General features: G+C 39.3%; 1 protein-coding gene across 2 annotated transcripts in view; it reads left to right on the top strand.

Annotated features, from left to right (window-relative positions):
* Positions 1-8,634: 8,634 nt before the first annotated feature.
* ANKRD62 (ankyrin repeat domain 62) overlaps positions 8,635-19,691 on the top strand; it is a 74,780-nt gene continuing 63,723 nt past the window's right edge. For both annotated transcript variants that reach the window (XM_078347716.1, XM_035270532.3), the window contains exons 1-5: positions 8,635-9,044; positions 14,416-14,530; positions 14,682-14,855; positions 17,402-17,508; positions 18,961-19,098. In XM_078347716.1, the coding sequence (XP_078203842.1) occupies positions 8,821-9,044; positions 14,416-14,530; positions 14,682-14,855; positions 17,402-17,508; positions 18,961-19,098 (758 nt within the window). In that variant the 5' untranslated portion in view covers positions 8,635-8,820. The remainder of the gene's footprint in view (positions 9,045-14,415; positions 14,531-14,681; positions 14,856-17,401; positions 17,509-18,960; positions 19,099-19,691) is intronic.

Below are 19,691 nucleotides of genomic sequence, written 5' to 3'. Positions count from 1 at the left end.
ACCAATAACAGACTTAAAAAGAGCCAAATCAAGAACGAACTGCCATTCACAATTGCTACAAAATGAATAAAATACCTAGGAATACAACTCACAAGGAACGTAAGGGACCTCTTCAAGAAAAACTACAAACGACTACTCAATGAAATAAGAGAGGACACAAATAGATGGAGAAACATTCTGTGTTCATGGTTAGGAATAATTAATATCGTAAAAATGGCTATACTGCCCAAAGTAATTTACAGAATCAATGCTATCCCCATCAAGCTACCATTGACTTTCTTCACAGAACTGGAAAAATCCACCATGAACTTCATATGGAACCAAAAGAGAGCCTGCATAGCCAAGTCAATTCTAAGCAAAAAGAACACAGCGGGGGGCATCACACTACCGGATTTCAAGCTGTACTACAAGGCTACAGTAATCAAAACAGCATGGTACTGGTACCAAAACAGAGATATAGACCAATGGAACAGAACAGAGGCATCAAAGGCAACACAGCATATCTACAACCATACAATATTTGATAAACTTGACAAAAACAAGCAATGGGGAAAGGATTCCCTGTTTAATAAATGGTGTTGGGAAAACGGGCTAGCCATGTGCAGAAAGCAGAAACTGGACCCCTTCCTGACACCTTACACGAAAATTAACTCCAGATGGATTAAAGACTTAAACATAAGACCTGGCACGATAAAAACCCTAGAAGGAAATCTAGGCAAAACTATCCAGGACATAGGAGTAGGCAAAGACTTCATGAACAAAACACCAAAAGCATTGGCAACAAAAGCCAAAATAGACAAATGGGACCTAATCAAACTCCACAGCTTCTGCACGGCAAAAGAAACAGTCACTAGAGTGAATCGGCAACCAACAGAATGGGAAAAAATTTTTGCAGTTTACCCATCTGACAAAGGGCTGATATCCAGAATTTACAAAGAACTCAAACAGATTTACAGGAAAAAAACAAACAAGCCCATTCAAAAGTGGGCAAAGGATATGAACCGACACTTTACGAAAGAAGACATATATGAGGCCAACAGTCATATGAAAAAATGCTCATCATCACTGGTCATCAGAGAGATGCAAATCAAAACCACATTGAGATACCATCTCACGCCAGTTAGAATGGCGATCATTAAAAAATCTGGAGACAACAGATGCTGGAGAGGATGTGGAGAAAAAGAACACTTTTACACTGTTGGTGGGAGTGTAAATTAGTCCAACCATTGTGGAAGACAGTGTGGCGATTCCTCAAGGCCTTAGAAATAGAAATTCCATTTGACCAGCAATCCCATTACTGGGTATATACCCAAAGGACTATAAATCATTCTACTATAAGGACACATGCACACGAATGTTTATTGCAGCACTGTTTCCAATAGCAAAGACCTGGAATCAACCCAAATGCCCATTGATGATAGACTGGATTGGGAAAATGTGGCACATATACACCATGGAATATTATGCAGCAATCAGAAATGATGAGTTTGTGTCGTTTGTAGGGACATGGATGAATCTGGAGAACGTCATTCTCAGCAAACTGACACAAGAAAAAAAAAGGAAACACCGCATATTCTCACTCATAGGCGGGTGATGAAAAATGAGAACACATGGACACAGAGAGAGGAGTACTAAACACTGGGGTCTATTGGGGGGAAAAGGGGAGGGCCAGTGGGAGGGGGAGGTGGGGAGGTATAGCCTGGGGAGAAACGCCAAATGTGGGTGAAGGGGTGAAAGCAAACAGAACACACTGCCATGTGTGTACCTATGCAACTGTATTGCATGCTCTGCACATGTACCCCAAAACCTAAAATGCAATAAAAAAATAAGAAAAAAAAAATGTGTACGGAATGCGAAAAGGAGCCTGGATAGCCAAGGGAATCCTAAGCAAAAGGAACTACACTACAAGGCTACAGTGACTAAAACGGCATGGTACTGGTACTGGTACAAAACCAGGCACATAGACCAACAGCACAGTAAACAGATAACCTACAGAGTGGGAGAAAGACTTGGGCAAACTATTCATCTGACAGAGGTCTAATATCCGGCCTCTGTAAAAGCCTAAACAAATTTACAAGGGAAAAACAAACAACACCATCAAAAAAAAGGGCAAATGACATGAACAGAGACTTCTCAAAAGAAGACATACATGTGGCCAAGAAGTACATGAAAAAAAGGGCAGTATCACTGATCTTTAGAGAAATGCAACTCAAAACCACAATGAGATACCATCTGACAACAGTCAGAGTGGCTATTATCAAAAACTCAGAATAAATAAATAAATAACAGATGCTGCTGAGGTTGCTGAAAAAAAGGAAACCCTTGTACACTGTTGAAGGGAGTGCAAATTGGTTCAACCATTGTGGAAAGCAGTACGGCAATTCCTCAAAGAGCTAAAAGCAGAACTACCATTTGACCCAGCAATCCCATAACTGGGCATATAGCCAGAAGAATATAAAGTATTCTACCATAAGGACACATGCACCCGACTATTCACAGCAGCACTGTTCACAAAAGCAAAAACACGGAATCCACCTAAATGCCTATCAATGACAGACTGGATAAGGCAAGTGTGGCACTTATACACCGTGGAATATTATGCAGCCATAAAAAAGAACAAGGCTATGTCTTTTGTGGGAACCTGCATGGAGCTAGAGGCTATCAGCTCAGCAACCTGATGCAGGAGAAGAAAAGCAAATCCCACATGTTCTCACGGAGCTAAATGGTAAGAATTGTGAACACAAAGAGGGAAACAACAGGCCCTGGGTTGTACTTAAGTGGCGGGGGTGGGAGGGGGGACGTGGGACGAGGGAGAGGAGCAGAAAAGAGATAACTATTGGGTACCGGGCTCAATACCCGGGTGATGTAATAATATGTGCAACAAGCCCCGGTGACAAACCCTCACGTGCACCCCCAAACATAAAATAAAAAGTTTTTAAAAACGTTAAAAAAAAAACAACACAAGTTTAGAATCTTAAAACAACACACTTTTATCATCTCAGAGTTTCTATGGAACAGGAGTTGGAGTAAGGCCTAGGTTGCTCTTCTCAAAATTTCATAAAGTTCCAATCAAGGTGTCAACAGTTCTGTGGTCTCATCTGGAAGATGAGATGAATTCACTTCCAAACTCATTCACTTTTTGGCAGAATTCATTTCCCTGTGGCTATATGGTTGAGTCCAACTGTTCCTACAGGCTACCTGCAGTGCTTTGCCACATGGGCTTCTTCATAGGTGGTTTACAATATGACTGCTTCATTAAGGCCAGCAAGGGAGTGAAAGTGGAACATTTCAGAAATCTCTGGGCTCTGGTTTTAAGAAACTTATTGAAAGATAATCATTTGCCATCAAAGGTTTTCTTGCAGCCAGTCTGAAACTAGAAATTACTGATTCCTGTCCTTGTAGTAAATCTCTCTTCATCACTTGTATTCTGGAACTCAAAGAAGGACCTGCATAATTATTGAATATAAATTTCAGTTCCAGAGCCTGCATTTATTGATATTTAACCTCCTGAGATGAAAGCTCATTGGAACATCCAACTTGTAACATTCATAAAGGTGTATACCAACTCTTTCTCTTCTCTTTACTATTCAATCTCTGTCCCCACCACAAGGCAAATTTCATTTATTTTTAAGGACTCAGATAATTTATATGTCAATGATTGCCAAAAGTTAAGGCCCAGAGCTCTCTTGCCATATTCAGTCTCAAATTACAATGGATTCTCCGACATTTTACTAAGATGTACATCAGTTATCTGAATCTGACCAGTTGAAAACTGGATTCACCATCGTCGGCCCTCTCATCTACCCACACCCATTCTTAACAAATCGTCTTCTTTCTCTCATTAAATAGAAACACTGGCCAGGCGTGGTGGCTCATGCCTGTAATCCCAGCACTTTGGGAGGCCGAGGTGGGCAGATCACAAGGTCAGAAGTTTGAGACCAGCCAGACCAACATGGTGAAACCTCGTCTCTACTGAAAATATACAAGTTGGCTGGACGTGTTGGCATGCACCTGTATGTAACCCCAGCTAATCAGGAGGCTGACACCAGAGAATTGCTTGAAACTGGGAGGTGGAGGTTGTAAAGAGCTGAGATCACGCCACTGCACTCCAGCCAGAGCAACAAAATGAGATTCTGTCTCAAAAAAAAACCAGCAACAACAACAACAAAAAAACACCAATGTGGAGCTGAGTTTTCATTCTTTCCTCCTCCCTACCATTTACAAATAATCAAATACTGGCTTTCAACTTCACATTGTTTAAAATTTGAGTTATGAACAGTGTATATTTGTAGTAAAATTATAAAATTAATATTTATGAACTCAGTAATCTAATAAAGAAATAAAACTCACTGTTACTTGCTGCTAATTTCACTTTGAGCTTATCTAAAAGCATTCCAGTGCCTCTTCACTACTCCAGAGTTAATTTCTAAGTTTTGTGTTAATTATTTTCTTCTTGTTCTTTATATGCGTTCCCAAACAATATAATGTTTATCTTTACCTGATTTTAAAATCTATAAAAATGCTATTCCAAAATATCTATGCTTTCAGCAACTTAATTTGTTTTCACTTGACACTTTAATATTTATACTGTGGCTTCGAGGTGGAGTTTACTTGAAATTTGTATAGAAAAATATTTTGTGAATATATAGCAGTTGTAAAATTTCCTAACAATGGTCATTTGTTTAAAAAGAATATTTTTTTTTGCTATAACAATGTTTCTGTGAGATTATTGTACATGTCCTCAATCCATATGACCAGGGGTTGCATTACACAAAAAACAATTTATACCTAAAAGTAAAATTTCTGGGTTTTCATACATGCATATTTCCAACTTTACTAGTTAATGCCAAGTTATGTCCAAGTATATACATTAAAATTCATACTTTTTCTTGAAGTGCTTAAGAGTTCCCATTACTCTGTATGCCAGCCAACACTTGATTTTTCAAGACATTTATTTTGTCAATATGGTGGGTATAAATAGTATCTTGCTGTGGTTTAGTTTTAATTTCTCTGAAATTTAATGTAGGTAGATATATTTTTATTTGGTGCTAGCCGTCTGTTTTTTGTGAAATATATGGGTTTGTATTTTTGACGATTTTTATTAGGTAGTTTACCTTTTCTTAGTGAAATTTAGAAGTTCTTTATATATGTAGAGCGATATCACTTTTCAGTTATGCCTGTGCAAATTTTGCACACCCAATTGATGGCTATTTTGTGTTTACTTGTAATCAATAATAAAAGTTTTTTTTCATTTGATCAACAAAACTTTTAAATTTTAATGTAAATTAAGTAGACAGTTTTACTTGATATTTTCTCTTATGAAAACTTTACTCCCCAGAAGTCATAAAAACATCCCGCAATTTCCCATAAAAATTTTAAAAACTTATCTTCAGCATTTAGTTTTTTTAACCTATCTGGAATTGACTTTTGTGTATGAGATGATGTAAGGAACAAATTCTTTTCTTAAAATGGCAAACTATTCTGTTACCATCCCCCAACCCCATCGCCTCCATCAAGTATTTCTCCTGGTGTTATCCCTTTCCATTCTCCCTGACCCCCCCTGCTGTTCTTCCCCTCCCTCCCCTCCCCTCCATCCCCCCACCTAGCCCAGTCAGTTTTGTTCTCTTCCCTGTGCCCAAGTGTTCTCATTGTTCATCACCCACCTATGAGTGAAAACATGCGGTGTTTTGTTTTCTGTTCTTGTGTGAGTTTGCTGAGAATGATGGCTTCTAGATTCATCCATGTCTCTAAAAAGGATACAAACTGGTCTTTTTTATGGCTGCATAGTCATCCAGGTTGTATATGTGACACACAGAATTGTTTTCTAGGTCGTCCCTTCTTTAAGATTAACTCTCTGTAAGTTCAGGATTCATGTGGATGCAGCATGGGGACATTTACAATTTTTTCATTTTAAAAGAACCAGTCACTAGTTCCCAGGTCCAAGAGCACTGATTTGATTTACTGGTTTCAGGGCAGAGCTTCCCATGCTCGAACTTTTACAAATGGAAAAAAAATGGAAGTTATATTTTAAGAACTGTTACTTTAATAAGCTCATATGATATTTGTTTAATTGCATCTTGGGCAAGTCTTCCAAACTTTGTGAAATTATAAGAGAAATGTAACTTACATGAAATAAAAATCTAGTCATTATATTCTACTTTTGAATCTTCACAGGCTCTACCTGTTTCTTTCTGCACTATTCTTTAAGATTTTAGATGAATGTGATTGATGCATTAATGCCACTTTTATGAGCAAATATGCATATTAATTAGGAAAAAAGTACAGGTATTTGCTAAATTCTTTTAGGCAAGCACACTTTATTTGTATTTTATTTTGAAATTTCAATCAGACAATTCATTTGTTTTCTTGCAAAATATGCAACACTACATGGAATTTACCTGTAGAATTTAAAATAATCTTTTTCAAAATTCTCTTCCATTTTTATACTTTTTAATTTTAGTAAAGTTATTTGTATATGTGTAGTATATATATGTATAAACACACACACACATGCTCAGACCAGAAGTTCACTTTAATTGTATATTCTACAAAAATGCATGCTTAGGTATACTACTATACATATCCCCAAAAACAATAGCATTCTTATTCACGATAGACAAAAGCTGTAAGCAATCCAATATTGATCAGCAATAGAATTTAAAGGTAAATTAAGGTGTATTTATACAGGGGATTATTCATCAGCAATGAAAATGAAGGAACTACAGTTATAGCTAGCAACATGCATAAATCTTAAAAACGGAATACTGAATTTGAATGGTAGAAGTCATAAAACAGAAATATACAATATTACTACATTCACATAAAGTTCAAAACAGGTAATACTAAATTATGTAATTTAATAATACATTTTTACATAGTAATACTATAATGAAAAGCAAGGAAAATATTACTGTAAATATCCAGACAGTGGTTTCTTAGAATGGGAGAAAAGGTATAATTGGCTACAGCTGTTGGCAACGTCTCACTTTGAAACTTGGTGGTGAATTATATAAATGTTCACCTTACTTTAATTCTATTTACTATAAATTTACATTGTGCTTTTATGTTTTTTATATCAGTATTTGTGTTTGTATATTTTACAATAAAAAAAGGATGGACCACAGTTGTATCAGACCATTCTCACACTGCCATAAAGGAGTACCTAAGACTGGGTAATTTATAAAGGAAAGAGCTTTCATTTGCTCATAGGTTTGCAGACTGTACAGGAAACATGGCTGCAGAGGTCTCAGGAAACTTACAATCGTGGTGGAAGGCAAAGAGGAAGCAAGCTCATTTTACATGCCAGAAGCAGGCTGAAGAGAAAGAAGGGGAAGGTGCTATTCACTTTTAAACCACCAGAGTAAGTGGGACCTAAAGTTTGCACGTTTAAGATCTGTCAGTTACATTCATGCCACCCAATCCTATAATTGTCTACCATCACCCAAGTAAAAATTTGTGGAATATGTAAAGGAGGCAAGTTCTAAATGGATAAACATAGTTTTCTTTGGACTATATTTAAAGTACTTAGATGTGTAAGAATTTGAATTTCATGCATGCAGGTTTTGGGCTGGTGGGTCCTCACCAGCTGTAAATAAGGAAGCAGTATGAGATGCAGAGAAGCCATCTCAGGCTGTTTATGAAGCATCTACTCTGTTCCCTTGTCTCCTTGATCCTCTACTTTTTGAACTAACCTCAGGACATAAACGCTACATCCTTAATTCTATTTACAGAACAATGTCCCCTCCGAATGCTTATTCCAATTCCAATTTGGCTTTTCCCCAAAGGCAGTACTTTCTTTCCAGTATTTTTTTATTCCTTTACACCTTTACACCTCAGTACCGTGCGAATGGGAGCATGATGAAATGCGCCCGTTTCTCCCCCTCCTCATTTTGACATCCTGTTCAAGGAATTTCAAGTTTCTCCTAAGAGACCACTTGATGCTTACAGCTTTCAACGAGATGCACTATCACACTGGGCAGGCCTGAAATGTCGTGGGGATCCTTGGGGATGGCCCTGGGCATGGTTGAAGCCCCGACGGACCTTTTCTCAGCAGGGTTCAGTCTGCCAGAGTCCTAAAATCGCGAGACTGTCTGAAGCGCTGCCACAGAGGGCCCCTGCTTTGCTAGGCCACTCTCATTGTTGCACAAAGATGGTGGTCACTGTAATACGAGCTGTGGCTCAGCGCTCACGCTTGTGACACACCGCAAAGACATGCCTATTCGACTGCCCGGCTTTCTAGCTGCAATGTTGGCGCTGTCCAGGTGCTGCAGCACAGGTGCACGGTGGAGGTGGTGCCATGGGCAGCCCCAGACAGGAAGCTGCAAGCCACAAGCAGCGCAGGACCCCGACAGTCCTGACATTCATACCTAGTTGAGAAGAAAGTCATCCGAGAAGCTGCTGAGCATACAGGGTCAGGTCCGAGCAGCAGGCACAAGCAGAGCAGTCAGTGGAAACCTGGGGCAGGACGGCAGCGCGCTCCAGGGAGCCCTCTTACCAGCCAGAGGGCCTGGCCGGCCTACAGGCGGGCCCGTGAGAGCGCCCCTCAGAGCTGTTTCTCCGCCAGAGGGGAGGAGGAGGGGGTGGTGGGGGGGGAGGGGGGAGTCTGTTTTGCGCCGGCCGTTAGCGCGCATGCGCATTGATGCCTAAAGGCTCTGCTGCGCTAGGTGCTGCTTTCAGAGATTGGAGACTGGAGTGTCCCTGGCGGCGGTTGTAGCTGGACTTGGTTACCTGCGGTTGCTTTGCTCCAGAGCAGCGGAAAGCGAGTGGGAACTGAGTTGTCTTGAAGCCAGTCCTTCAGCCTGGGAGATCTTTGGCTTTAGGATGGGGTTGGCGGCATGGTTCCTGCAGGCCTGCAAGAGACGCGGGACTAGCTGGAGGAAGAATCCTCACAAGGATGACTATGGTTTCTCAAACACCTTGTACCGAATCCGGCAGAAAGATCTGGGCATGATCCACAAAGCTGCCATTGCGGGTGATGTGAACAAGGTGGACCAGATTCTCTTACTCAGGGAAAATGAGATAAACGACACAGACAAGAAGATGAGGTAATGGCCGGGGTCAGGGACTGCAAAGGGAGGCCTGGGAATAGGGGAGAAGACCCTATTCCTGGCTTTGGGGTAGAGGAGATATAGTGCAGGGTGAAGGCATGGATGGGGTGGAAGTCAGGCTGGGGGTAGAATTGGGTGGGCGGGTGGGGTGATTGTGGTGGGTGTAGAGTTGGTTGGGGGACTGTGGTAGGAAGTGGAGTTGGGTGGCATTGGATGTGGTGGGGGACTGTGGTGGGGGTAGCGTTGGTGACAGACTGGTGGGGAGTGGAGTGGACTAAGGGTTGAATGGGGTGAGGAACTGTGGTGGAGGACATTGGATGTGGTGGGGACTGGTCGATAGTGGAGTGGAGTGAAGGTTGGATGGGGTGTGGGGGGGTTGTGGCGGTTGAGTGGGATAGGGTTGGATGGAGTGGGGGTACTGGTGAGGGTTAGAGTTGGGTAGGATGGCGGTGGAATGCAAGGTGGGGGTGAGGTGAGTGCTGTCACCACGGGCACTAGGCTCTCTACCTTGGCAGGCTCAGTAGCACCTGGGATGTGGAAACTTTGCCGTAGGGGTGGAGCACCCAAGCCGTCTTTATCAGCAGCAAAGCAAAAACAACGCTTAGCTGGTTTCTGATCCACTCATCATTCCCCTTATAGAGCACTTTATAAACCATCTTAAAGTGATTTAACTAACAAAATTAAGTATATAGATCACTTTATTTTTCTTTTCTTTAATGTTCTTATTTTATTGCATTTTAGGTTTTGGGGTACATGTGAAGGACATGCAAGATTGTTGCATAGGTACACACACGGCAGTGTGATGTGCTGCCTTCCTCCCCATCACCTATATCTGACATTTCTCCCCATGCTATGTCTCCATAACTCCCCATGCCCCGCTGTTTCTCCCCTATTTCCCCTCTGACAGACCCCAATGGGTGATGCTTCCCTCCCTGTGTCCATGTGTTCTCATTGTTCAATACCCGCCTATGAGTGAGAACATGCAGTGTTTGATTTTCTGTTCTTGTGTCAGTTTGCTGAGAATGATGGTTTTGAGGTTCATCCATTCCCTACAAAGGATACAAACTCTTCATATTTGATGGCTGCATAGTATTCCATGGTGTATATGTGCCACATTTTCCCTGTCCAGCCTATCATCGATAGGCATTTGGGTTGGTTCCAAGCCTTTGCTATTGTAAACTGTGCTGCAGTGAACATTCATGTGCATGTGTCCTTATAGTAGAATGATTTATAATCCTTTGGATATATACCCAGTAATGGGATTGCTGGGTCAAATGGAATATCTATTTCTAGGTCCTTGAGGAATTGCCACACTGTCTTCCACAATGGTTGAACTAATTTACACTCCCACCAACAGTGTAAAAGTGTTCCTATTTCTCCACATCCTCTCCAGCATCTGTTGTCTCCAGATTTTTTTAATGGTTGCCATTCTAACTGGCGTGAGATGGTATCTCAGTGTAGTTTTGATTTGCATTTCTCTAATGACCAGTGATGATGAGCATTTTTTCATATGTTTGTTGGCCTCATGTATGTCTTCTTTTGTAAAGTGTCTGTTCATGTCCTTTGCCCACTTTTGAATGGACTTGTTTTTTTTTTTTTTCCTTGCAAATCTGTTTTAGTACTTTGTAGATTCTGGATATCAGCCCTTTATCAGATGGATAGATTGCAAATTTTTTTTCCCATTCTGTTGGTTGCTGATTCACTCTAATGTCTGTTTCTTTTGCTATGCAGAAGCTGTGGAGTTTGATTAGGTCCCAGTTGTCAATTTTGGCTTTTGTTGCCAATGCTTTTGGTGTTTTGGTCATGAAGTCCTTGCCTACACCTATGTCCTGAATGGTTTGCCTAGGTTTTTTTCTAGGGTTTTTATGGTGTTAGGTCTTATGTTTAAGTCTTTAATCCGTCTGGCGTTAATTTTAGTGTAAGGTGTCAGGAAGGGATCCAGTTTCTGCTTTCTGCACATGGCTAGCCAGTTTTCCCAACACCATTTATTAAACAGGGACTCCTTTTCCCACTGCTTGTTTTTGTCAGGTTTGTCAAAGATCAGATGGTTGTAGATGTGTGGTGTTGCCTCCGAGGTCTCTGTTGTGTTCCATTGTTCTATGTCTGTGTTTTGGTACCAGTACCATGCTGTTTTGATTACTGTAGCCTTGTAGTATAGTTTGAAGTCAGTAGTGTGATGCCTCCCACTTTGTTGTTTTTTTTTTTGTTTTTTTTTGCTGAGAATTTACTTGGCTATGCGGGCTCTCTTTTGGTTCCATATGAAGTTTAAGGTGGTTTTTTTCCAGTTCTGTGAAGGTCATTGGTAGCTTGATGGGGATAGCGTTGAATCTGTAAATTACTTTGGGTGGTAGGGCCATTTTCATGATATTGATTCTTCCTAAACATGAACATGGAATGTTTCTTCATCTGTTTGTGTCCTCTCTTATTTTGTTGAGCAGTGGTTGGTAGTTCTCCTTGAAGAGGTCCTTTACATTTTTTGTTGAAAGGAACAAAACTGACCAGACATCAACTGGTGGGAAATATTAATCCCTGTCACTGTCTTCAAAGAGACCAGTGTGCCTGGAGAGAAGGACTCTCTGGCCCCACCTGGAGCCCTCCGCAGGGTTCCTTCCTGCCTCCAAGCCCACCTCACCCTTCTGTCACCTGTGCACCATGGGCCGGGGTTATCACTGAGGGCAGCCCTCGCCATTCCTTGGTGGATCCCAAGGGAAGGTGATTCTGTAGCCTGGATTCTGAAAAGGCTCTGGCTGAAGCTTTGTGGTGATATTTACATCTTGAGAAAGTTTTGCCATCATGAGAGTAGAAAAAAAATTCCTTCCCTCTGGCATTCTGTCTTCCTCTGAGGTGGGGTCACTAGATGTACAAGTTTGATTTTCCGCTTAAAAGGTCCTGTTGCTCTGTGGCTGGCTGAATAATCCTCAGTCCCACAGACCTATAGTTAGAACTGCCTTATCAGTGGTTGCCCACCTCTATAATGGTGGACTCTCTCTGTAATCGTGGGCTGTTTTGGCAATGGTGGGCAGCCTCAGCAATGGTGGACTACCTCTGTAGTGGTGGACTGCCTCAGTAATGGCGGATGCCCCTCCCCCACTGAGTTGGACTGTCCTGGGTTCAGCTGTGCTTACTGTGAAACTCTCAATGCAGAGTGATTCAGATTGCTGTTTTTTTGTGGAGGTGGGATCAGCTGAGCCTGATCACCTGGCTCCCTGCCTCAGAGCCCTTTGTTTTCTTTTTTTTTTTTTCAGTTGAATGGGTGACTCTGTCTCCCAGGTGTTCCAGTTGCCTGTTGAAAAGGCTCTGGGATCTGTGTGATTTCCCATGCGGTGACCCATTGTGCTGGCTGAAACAGCCACTCTGAAATTTGTGGTGCTTTTTTTGCCCAGGAATCTCCTGGCCTGGCTCCTTGTTTAAGCCCTCATTTTTATCAGTTGAATGGGTGACTCTATCTTCCAGGAGCTCCAATCGCCAGCTAAAATGGCACCTGGACCTGTGTATTTTGTGCGGAGAACCACAGAGCCGGCCAAAACAGCCATGCTGGCGACTCGTGGGGCTCCTCCACTTGGGAAGCTTTTGGTCTGTGGGCAATAAAAATCCGTCTGGAAATGCAGTGTCTACCCTCCGCGCTTTCCCTGGAAGCTTCAATCCTGAGCTGCTCCTAATCAGCCATCTTGGATCCGTTCCTTGTAAAGGGGGCATTATTATGTGTGCTTGTAGGTTTTTCTGCATACATTTTATTGTATATATAATTTTTATTATATACAGGTTTATTACATATATGCAAACAGTAACAATGAACTCCTCAGCTTTGTGTATTCATTCTTTCAATCCATTTATTTCTTCAACATAAGCCAAATAACTTTCATGTAGCAGATACATTCTTCCATCTTTCAGGACCCCCTTCCATTATTAAAATTTTCATTTACCTGCCCAGCCTAAGCAAGCTGAGAGATTTAAAATTGGATTATTAGTGTTAAATCTCAATTGAAGCTTTTAGTCCCTTTTTTCAAATGAAAGTATTTCTGAAGCTAGAAAATGTTTGTAAAAGATAACCTTTAAATACCCTTCTGAAAATTTAAATTTAGCTCACAGAAGTTTAAATACCAACAGTGTTAGATACTAATATTAATTTTTGGAAATACTTGATTCAATACATTCTATAAATCTAAATATTAACAAAATAGGTGTGCCTATTCATTTGAATCCTGAGTTTTCTTTGGCTTTAAGTTTTCCGAAAAAGTAAGAATTACTTTGTTTTAAAAATGTGTTGTTATTTTCATTTCAGCCCTCTTTTTCTGTGGTACTTCTAAGAATGAAATGTATTTAGATACCAATCATATGAGTAGAGCTGCCTGTTCTATATACCATATCTCAGTGTAAGGCACTATGAATTATGGGATGCCCCATTATTTTATGTATCAGTAAGAAAATGTTTAAAATACTGCCAATAGGCTGGGCATGGTGGCTCACACCTGTAATCCCAGCACTTTGGGAGGCCAACGAGGGAGGATACCAGAGGTCAGGAGTTCGAGACCAGCCTGGCTAACATGGTGAAACCCCATCTCTACTGAAAATACAAAAAATTACCCGGGCATGGTGGCAGGCCCCTGTAATCCCAGCTACTCGGGAGGCTGAGGCAGGAGAATTGCTTGAACCCAGGAGTCAGAGGTTGCAGTGAGAGGTTGCAGTGAGCCGAGATCACCCCATTGCACTCCAGCTTGGGCAACGAGAGCAAAACTCCATCTCAAAAATAAATAAATAAAATGAAATGCTGCCAATGATAGTCTTAATACATCATGAATTATAAGCAGGATTCCAAAGTCAGAAATGTTAAAATGTGACAAATTGAGCTTCTTAGTTGAAATATAGTGATACCTCTAATCCTTAAAACATATTTCAAAGTAGGTATAATTGTAATAATTTACTTAATTAAAATGTTTTTGTAAGTAGTAATGCTTAACGATTATTGAGCTGCTATTTGTGCTGAGAACTGTTGTAAATGCTCTGTATAGATTCTCATGTAAGCATCACACTGGGAGATAGCTACTCTTCTCATCTGTATCTTACTAATGAGGAAATTGAGGCTCATAAGGGCTCACCAGCAGTGAATGAGTGACAGAGCTTAAAGTAGGAATCAAGCCCAAATTGAACTGAATCCAAAGGCTAAGCCCTTACTATTAAGCAACCTGCTCTTTCTTTAATTTGGTGGGTGATAAGTGCTAACAAAGATTGAACTTCCTTCACAGAAAAGTAACTATTAGTTTTTAAGGCAGAGGGATAACATACTATTTGATGTTTATAATTAAATGCTTAATTGTTTGTTTTGCGATAGTACACTACAATTGCCTAAAATGTCCTCTCACTCTAATAGGACTGCTCTACATTGGGCATGTGCCCATGGCCATCCAGGAGTGGTAACTCATTTGGTGGCCAGAAAATGCCAGCTTAACCTCAGTGACAGTAAACACAGGACAGCTCTGATCAAGGTATATGGTAGTCAACTTTTTCAGCATGGAATGGATTTAATTTAAAATCACAGAATAAAATGAATTAATCTCATCAGAATATAACTAGTTGGTGAATCATGTGGAAGATTTCCTAGAAGTTATAATCTATTTCTTGTTCTAATACTGACAGGCTGTGCAATGTCAGAATGACGTTTGTGCATACATCCTCCTGGAACATGGCGCTGATCCAAATATTATAGATACGTACGGCAACACTGCCCTGCACTATGCCATTGACAATGAGAATATACCAATGGCAGGAAAACTGCTTGCATGTGGTGCAGATATCGAAGCAAGAAGTCAGGTATAGATCAACCGGTGTTCTTTTCAAAAGTATTTCAAGTGTATTTGTTTTACCATTGACATATGTAAGGGTCAGTTTTCTATATTTGGAAGCTCAAGTACTCCCTAAGTGAAGATATTTTTAAATAATGTATTTGTATAAGATTTTACTATAAATATGGAAGCTTTTAAAGCACTAGAGGATGCAGCTTTTATTTATGCACTTATAAATATTTGTGAAAACAAAATTTGTGAAAGGTAATACTTTAAAACATTTTTCCACTCGTTTTTTCCCTCTAATTAGCATAAGGTGACACAGAAAAGCAAAATTTGCCCCTAAATCTCAAAGAAAATTAAAGTATTTTACAATAAATATAATCCTTGCTGCTGTTGACAGTTTTTCCCCCCAAAAAAAATTTATGTGAGAGCAATTGATTGCTCTTGGTCAAGGGCACAAGAGGGAAAGGTTGGACAGGGTAAAGAACAGCCATCAGAAATATGCATGCTGATTTGGCAATGAGGACAAATACTGAGAAGAGGGTTTTGTCTCTTTTGTTTGTTTCCAGTGTATATGTCTAGACAAGGTTCTCTTCAGTTTGGGGAATAATAAGTCTTAGTTTGGGAGAGTGAGTCGTAAAATTGCCTTGAGATCAATTTTGGTAGGACGCTGAGGAAACCAGATTGGAATGAATGGGTGCTGATGAAGTAGGAAGCAGTTCAGCAGAGGGAAGAACACATAATTAATGGACATTATTCTATTCTGGCAGAAAGAGTCACTTAGATAAGCATCTAAATTGCACTCTCAAGTCTAGAATATCTTGATGGAAGATGGGAGATGAGGAGTTACAAATAGCAAAATCAAGTTGGATTTTGAGTTTACTAGTTCCTGTTTCACCCTAGGCAGGAACATTGAATGGAGTGTGCAGTGAATGACTCTGTCTCTTACTCTTTCTTCTTTTTGGCCAAATCCCTACATGATAAAGGGAATTAGTCATGTGGGTGAGAGATGAGACTGAGGTGATTGTCTGCTGCACTAGTTCTCAGTTAGAATCGTGCATCACTGTAACCTGGGGACAGTAAAACGAAATCTACAAGTCTCAGCTCTCTCCTGAAGATTTTGATATAGTAAATCTATTAAAGCCTGGAAATGGATGTTTAAGAATATTTCCTTGAAGCCAGGCCTTGTGGTGCATGGCTGTAGTCTCACCTACTTGGGAGGCTGAAGTGGGAGGATTGCTTAAGCCCAGAAGTTGGAGTCTAGCCAGGTTAATAGAGTGAGACTGTCTTTAACAACAGCAGCAGCAGCAGCTACTACCACAAAATTCCTTGATGTTCTGATACACTTTTGGATAACCAACTGAACAGATAAGTGTAATAGAAATTTCCCTATCTCAAAAACGTAAGAAATTTCTAAAGAGTTCAGAGTTTGATAGGCACTATAAATACTTCCTTTAAATACTTCTTTGAATATTAGCCTGACTTTTATGTTTCTCTACCTCTGTGGGTGGGAAATTCAAATGAATATTATTTGCAACATCTTAATAGCTTACAGAATAATACCTTTCCCTTGACACCATTGAATGTTCACTGCCATTCAGAAGGTCTTTAGAAATTGCTTTGGGATAGTTTTTAATAAGCAGAGGCTGACTCTTTCAGGGTTTTGTGTCCCTTAGTTGTCATTCAGGTGGGTCAGTCAAGAAATCATTGTTATAAGCAGGTTCTCCCATTAGAATAGTAGCAAATTTTTTACCTTTTTTAAAAGTTGAAGCTGTATTATGGACTATCTCAGTATGTAATTAGATTTGTAGAGTTTTGGCATGGTTAGGATGGCAGTTTTTAAACACTGAAAACCATGAAGTTAGTAAGAATACAGATAGGTATCTTTCAATAACTTAGTTACAGCAGTCCTATGAACTAATTATCCACTTTTTAAATGAGCTGGGAAAGTTAAATACAAATAGAATGTAAATGAATGAATGTTGGAAAAGTTCTTGAAGTGGTAATTATGAATCTTAATGGCAATTTTTATTGCATTTTTGGACCTGACTTTTTTTGGTAAAACATCTGAAATTAAAAGGAAATATTTTACATGCAAATATTTGCCTTACATGTAGCTATTTAAAAATGCATTCATAGCAAAGATGAAAACACAAGGTCTGTAGTCTAAATGTGCCCCATAGATTTAGTTTAGTTTACCTCCATAAGATTTATCAACATGTAAAATTTAGACGATCCATACACAGATCTAAATTTCAGGCTTTTCTTAAAGGATCACATCTGAATTCCCTTGAGCGCATATCACTGTTCAGTATGCTGTGCAGAGGTTACCCCTTTATGTGAGGCATATGTGCTCCAGTCTGCTACTGTGCCTTCCTGACACCCTAGGAGGGGTATTTGAAAGGGAAGGAACAGCATGGGGGCAAGCACAGTGGAGTGAGAAGGAAGTGATTGCTTTTTATTTACTTTCTACTTCATACATTTAAGTTCATAGGATCTTACATAAGGTTTTCAGTTCGGTTGAGAAATATGTAATTTTGTGAATTATAAATTGTTTTTGCTGCTTTACAGGGTGAACTTACGTCACTTTTACTTGCCATAAATAGGAATAAAGAGCAAATGGTGGCATTTTTGTTGAAGAAAAAACCAGATTTAACTGCAGTAGATAATTTTAAAAGGTACGATAGTTCTTTTTTTATTCATTTTTAAACCTGAGTGTTGTTCTAGAGTGGTAACAGTCACTCATTAGAAATATTAAATTGATAAGATTAACTTATTATTGGGATAGAGAGAGAAATATCAACACAAATCATCAGGTAAACAAATTATTTACACTGGGCAACATAAAAAGTCTGTATTGTAGGATTCATCTTCTCTTATTATGTTGACTGTTAACAGATAAGGTGATATTTTGCATCATATGATCTTACATTTACTAAAGGGATTTCATATTGGTTTTATTTGTTTTAAAAATGTGAACTTCAATTTTTAGTTTACTTTGATTCAATACTGAAATTTCTTAACTCTCTTATGGTAGTTTTAACCTCTGCTTCTTACATACTTTTCCTTTAAAAATACTATGTTAAAGATAAATTAGAGTTGAAAATCATTTTGTCTTTTGGATGACTTTGCTTTAGCTTGCTTTCTCTCAAGGATCTTAATGTTAGGTTATTCCTCAGTGACTATTAATTGCTATTGTGAGATACTGTGGGTTCATTGGGTTTTTTCTTCTTTTTACTTCTAGTGTATTTTTATGTTATTTTTAATTAGTATGGGCAGAGGGAAAAAAGATAGCTTTAAATGGATAAACTTTTATTTTCATGAATACAACCCATGGGTGGCTGACAATGAGGAAAAAAAAGATAAGCTTTAGATTCACCGAAGACTGGGTTTAATTTGTCGCTTTTCTACTTGCTAGGTGTGTGACCTTGGGAACATTACTTATCCCCAAACATGTTTTCCTGTGTGAAAAAGAGAAAATAATATCTCTTTCAATGGTGGTTGTTTATGAGTAATGTGTATATATATGGCATTTAATTTAGTGCCTCGCACATGATTATCAGTATTAACTGAAACTATTGTGGCTATTATTAGCATTATTTTTATTGTTTTAAACCTACAGATAGCTCTTACTTACCCCAAGCTGATTTTGAATTACAATATATCAGACTAGGGAAGAAATGGATAATTCATTACTTAAATGTTTAACTACTTTAGATGAGTGACCTGAGCATAGTATCCTGCTCATCAAAGGACTTTATTTTAGCAACTTCTGTGTCATATCCCAGTGGGACAAGAGGCTTTCTTGTTGTCCCTTCCTTTTGGCTTCGATTGCAATTTACAAACATGAACCCTTGAGCACCCAAGGTGCTTGTGTTTATTGGTATATATAATTGGTTAATTCTGCATGGTCAGACAAGATATTAAATTGGTAAAGTATATAAATATAGTTTTTAATTTATATTTTAGGAACTTTACTAAAGTTCCTAAACATGAAATTATCTCTCTGTTATTTTAGAACAGCCCTCATACTTGCTGCTCGTAATGGATCAACAAGTGTAGTCTTTAATTTATATTTTAGGAACTTTACTAAAGTTCCTAAACATGAAATTATCTTTCTGTTATTTTAGAACAGCCCTCATACTTGCTGCTCGTAATGGATCAACAAGTGTAGTCTACCAGCTTCTTCAGCACAATATTGATGTCGTTTTCCAAGATATATCTGGATGGACAGCAGAAGACTATGCTGTTGCTTATAACTTTCAAGAGTAAGTGTTTAAAAGGCCACTAAACAGTAAATTGAGGCTTAAAATAATTGTAACCATTGCGTCTTATACATCAGGTGAGATTTCATAGTTTGGTTCAGATAGGTTTGGAGTGGCAGTGAGTTAGTCCAATTCATCAGCCAGAAATCAACATAAGACTAGACTAGTTAGAAGTAGCAATGAGTGCAGGATTCTTTAACTCAAGACTCTTAAAGACTTTTATGCTTAGGGATCCTAATGTTTTCCATTTCATTCCAAGTATAACCCCTGTGCATGGGATAAAATAGTTTCACATCTTTGATTTTTAATTTGAGTCTTGAAATGCCCATTTAATCAGAAAATGTTGGACTGTCTCCTGGGAGCTGTCTTCTATACCCTCCTTGAATTTTTCAAGAACCTAAGAGGTCCCCTAAGTCCAGAGAAGACAGTCATGTTTTACAAGTCAGTAGGAGTGGAAAGGGGAGGATATTCTAATTATTCTCTTGTTTCCATGGATTCTGTTAACTGGTTTTTGCCATTGAAACTACTCCTGCAGTTCGGTAAAGATTGACCTTTGCCACAACAATGCCCCTTCTGATTTAGATCCCTCATTCTTT

Source organism: Callithrix jacchus, chromosome 13 (genome assembly GCF_049354715.1).
Source record: "Callithrix jacchus isolate 240 chromosome 13, calJac240_pri, whole genome shotgun sequence".
NCBI classification, from domain to species: Eukaryota; Metazoa; Chordata; class Mammalia; order Primates; family Cebidae; genus Callithrix; species Callithrix jacchus.
The sequence above is the reverse complement of the archived record's forward strand: the minus strand, read 5'-3'. Positions and strand labels throughout refer to the sequence as shown.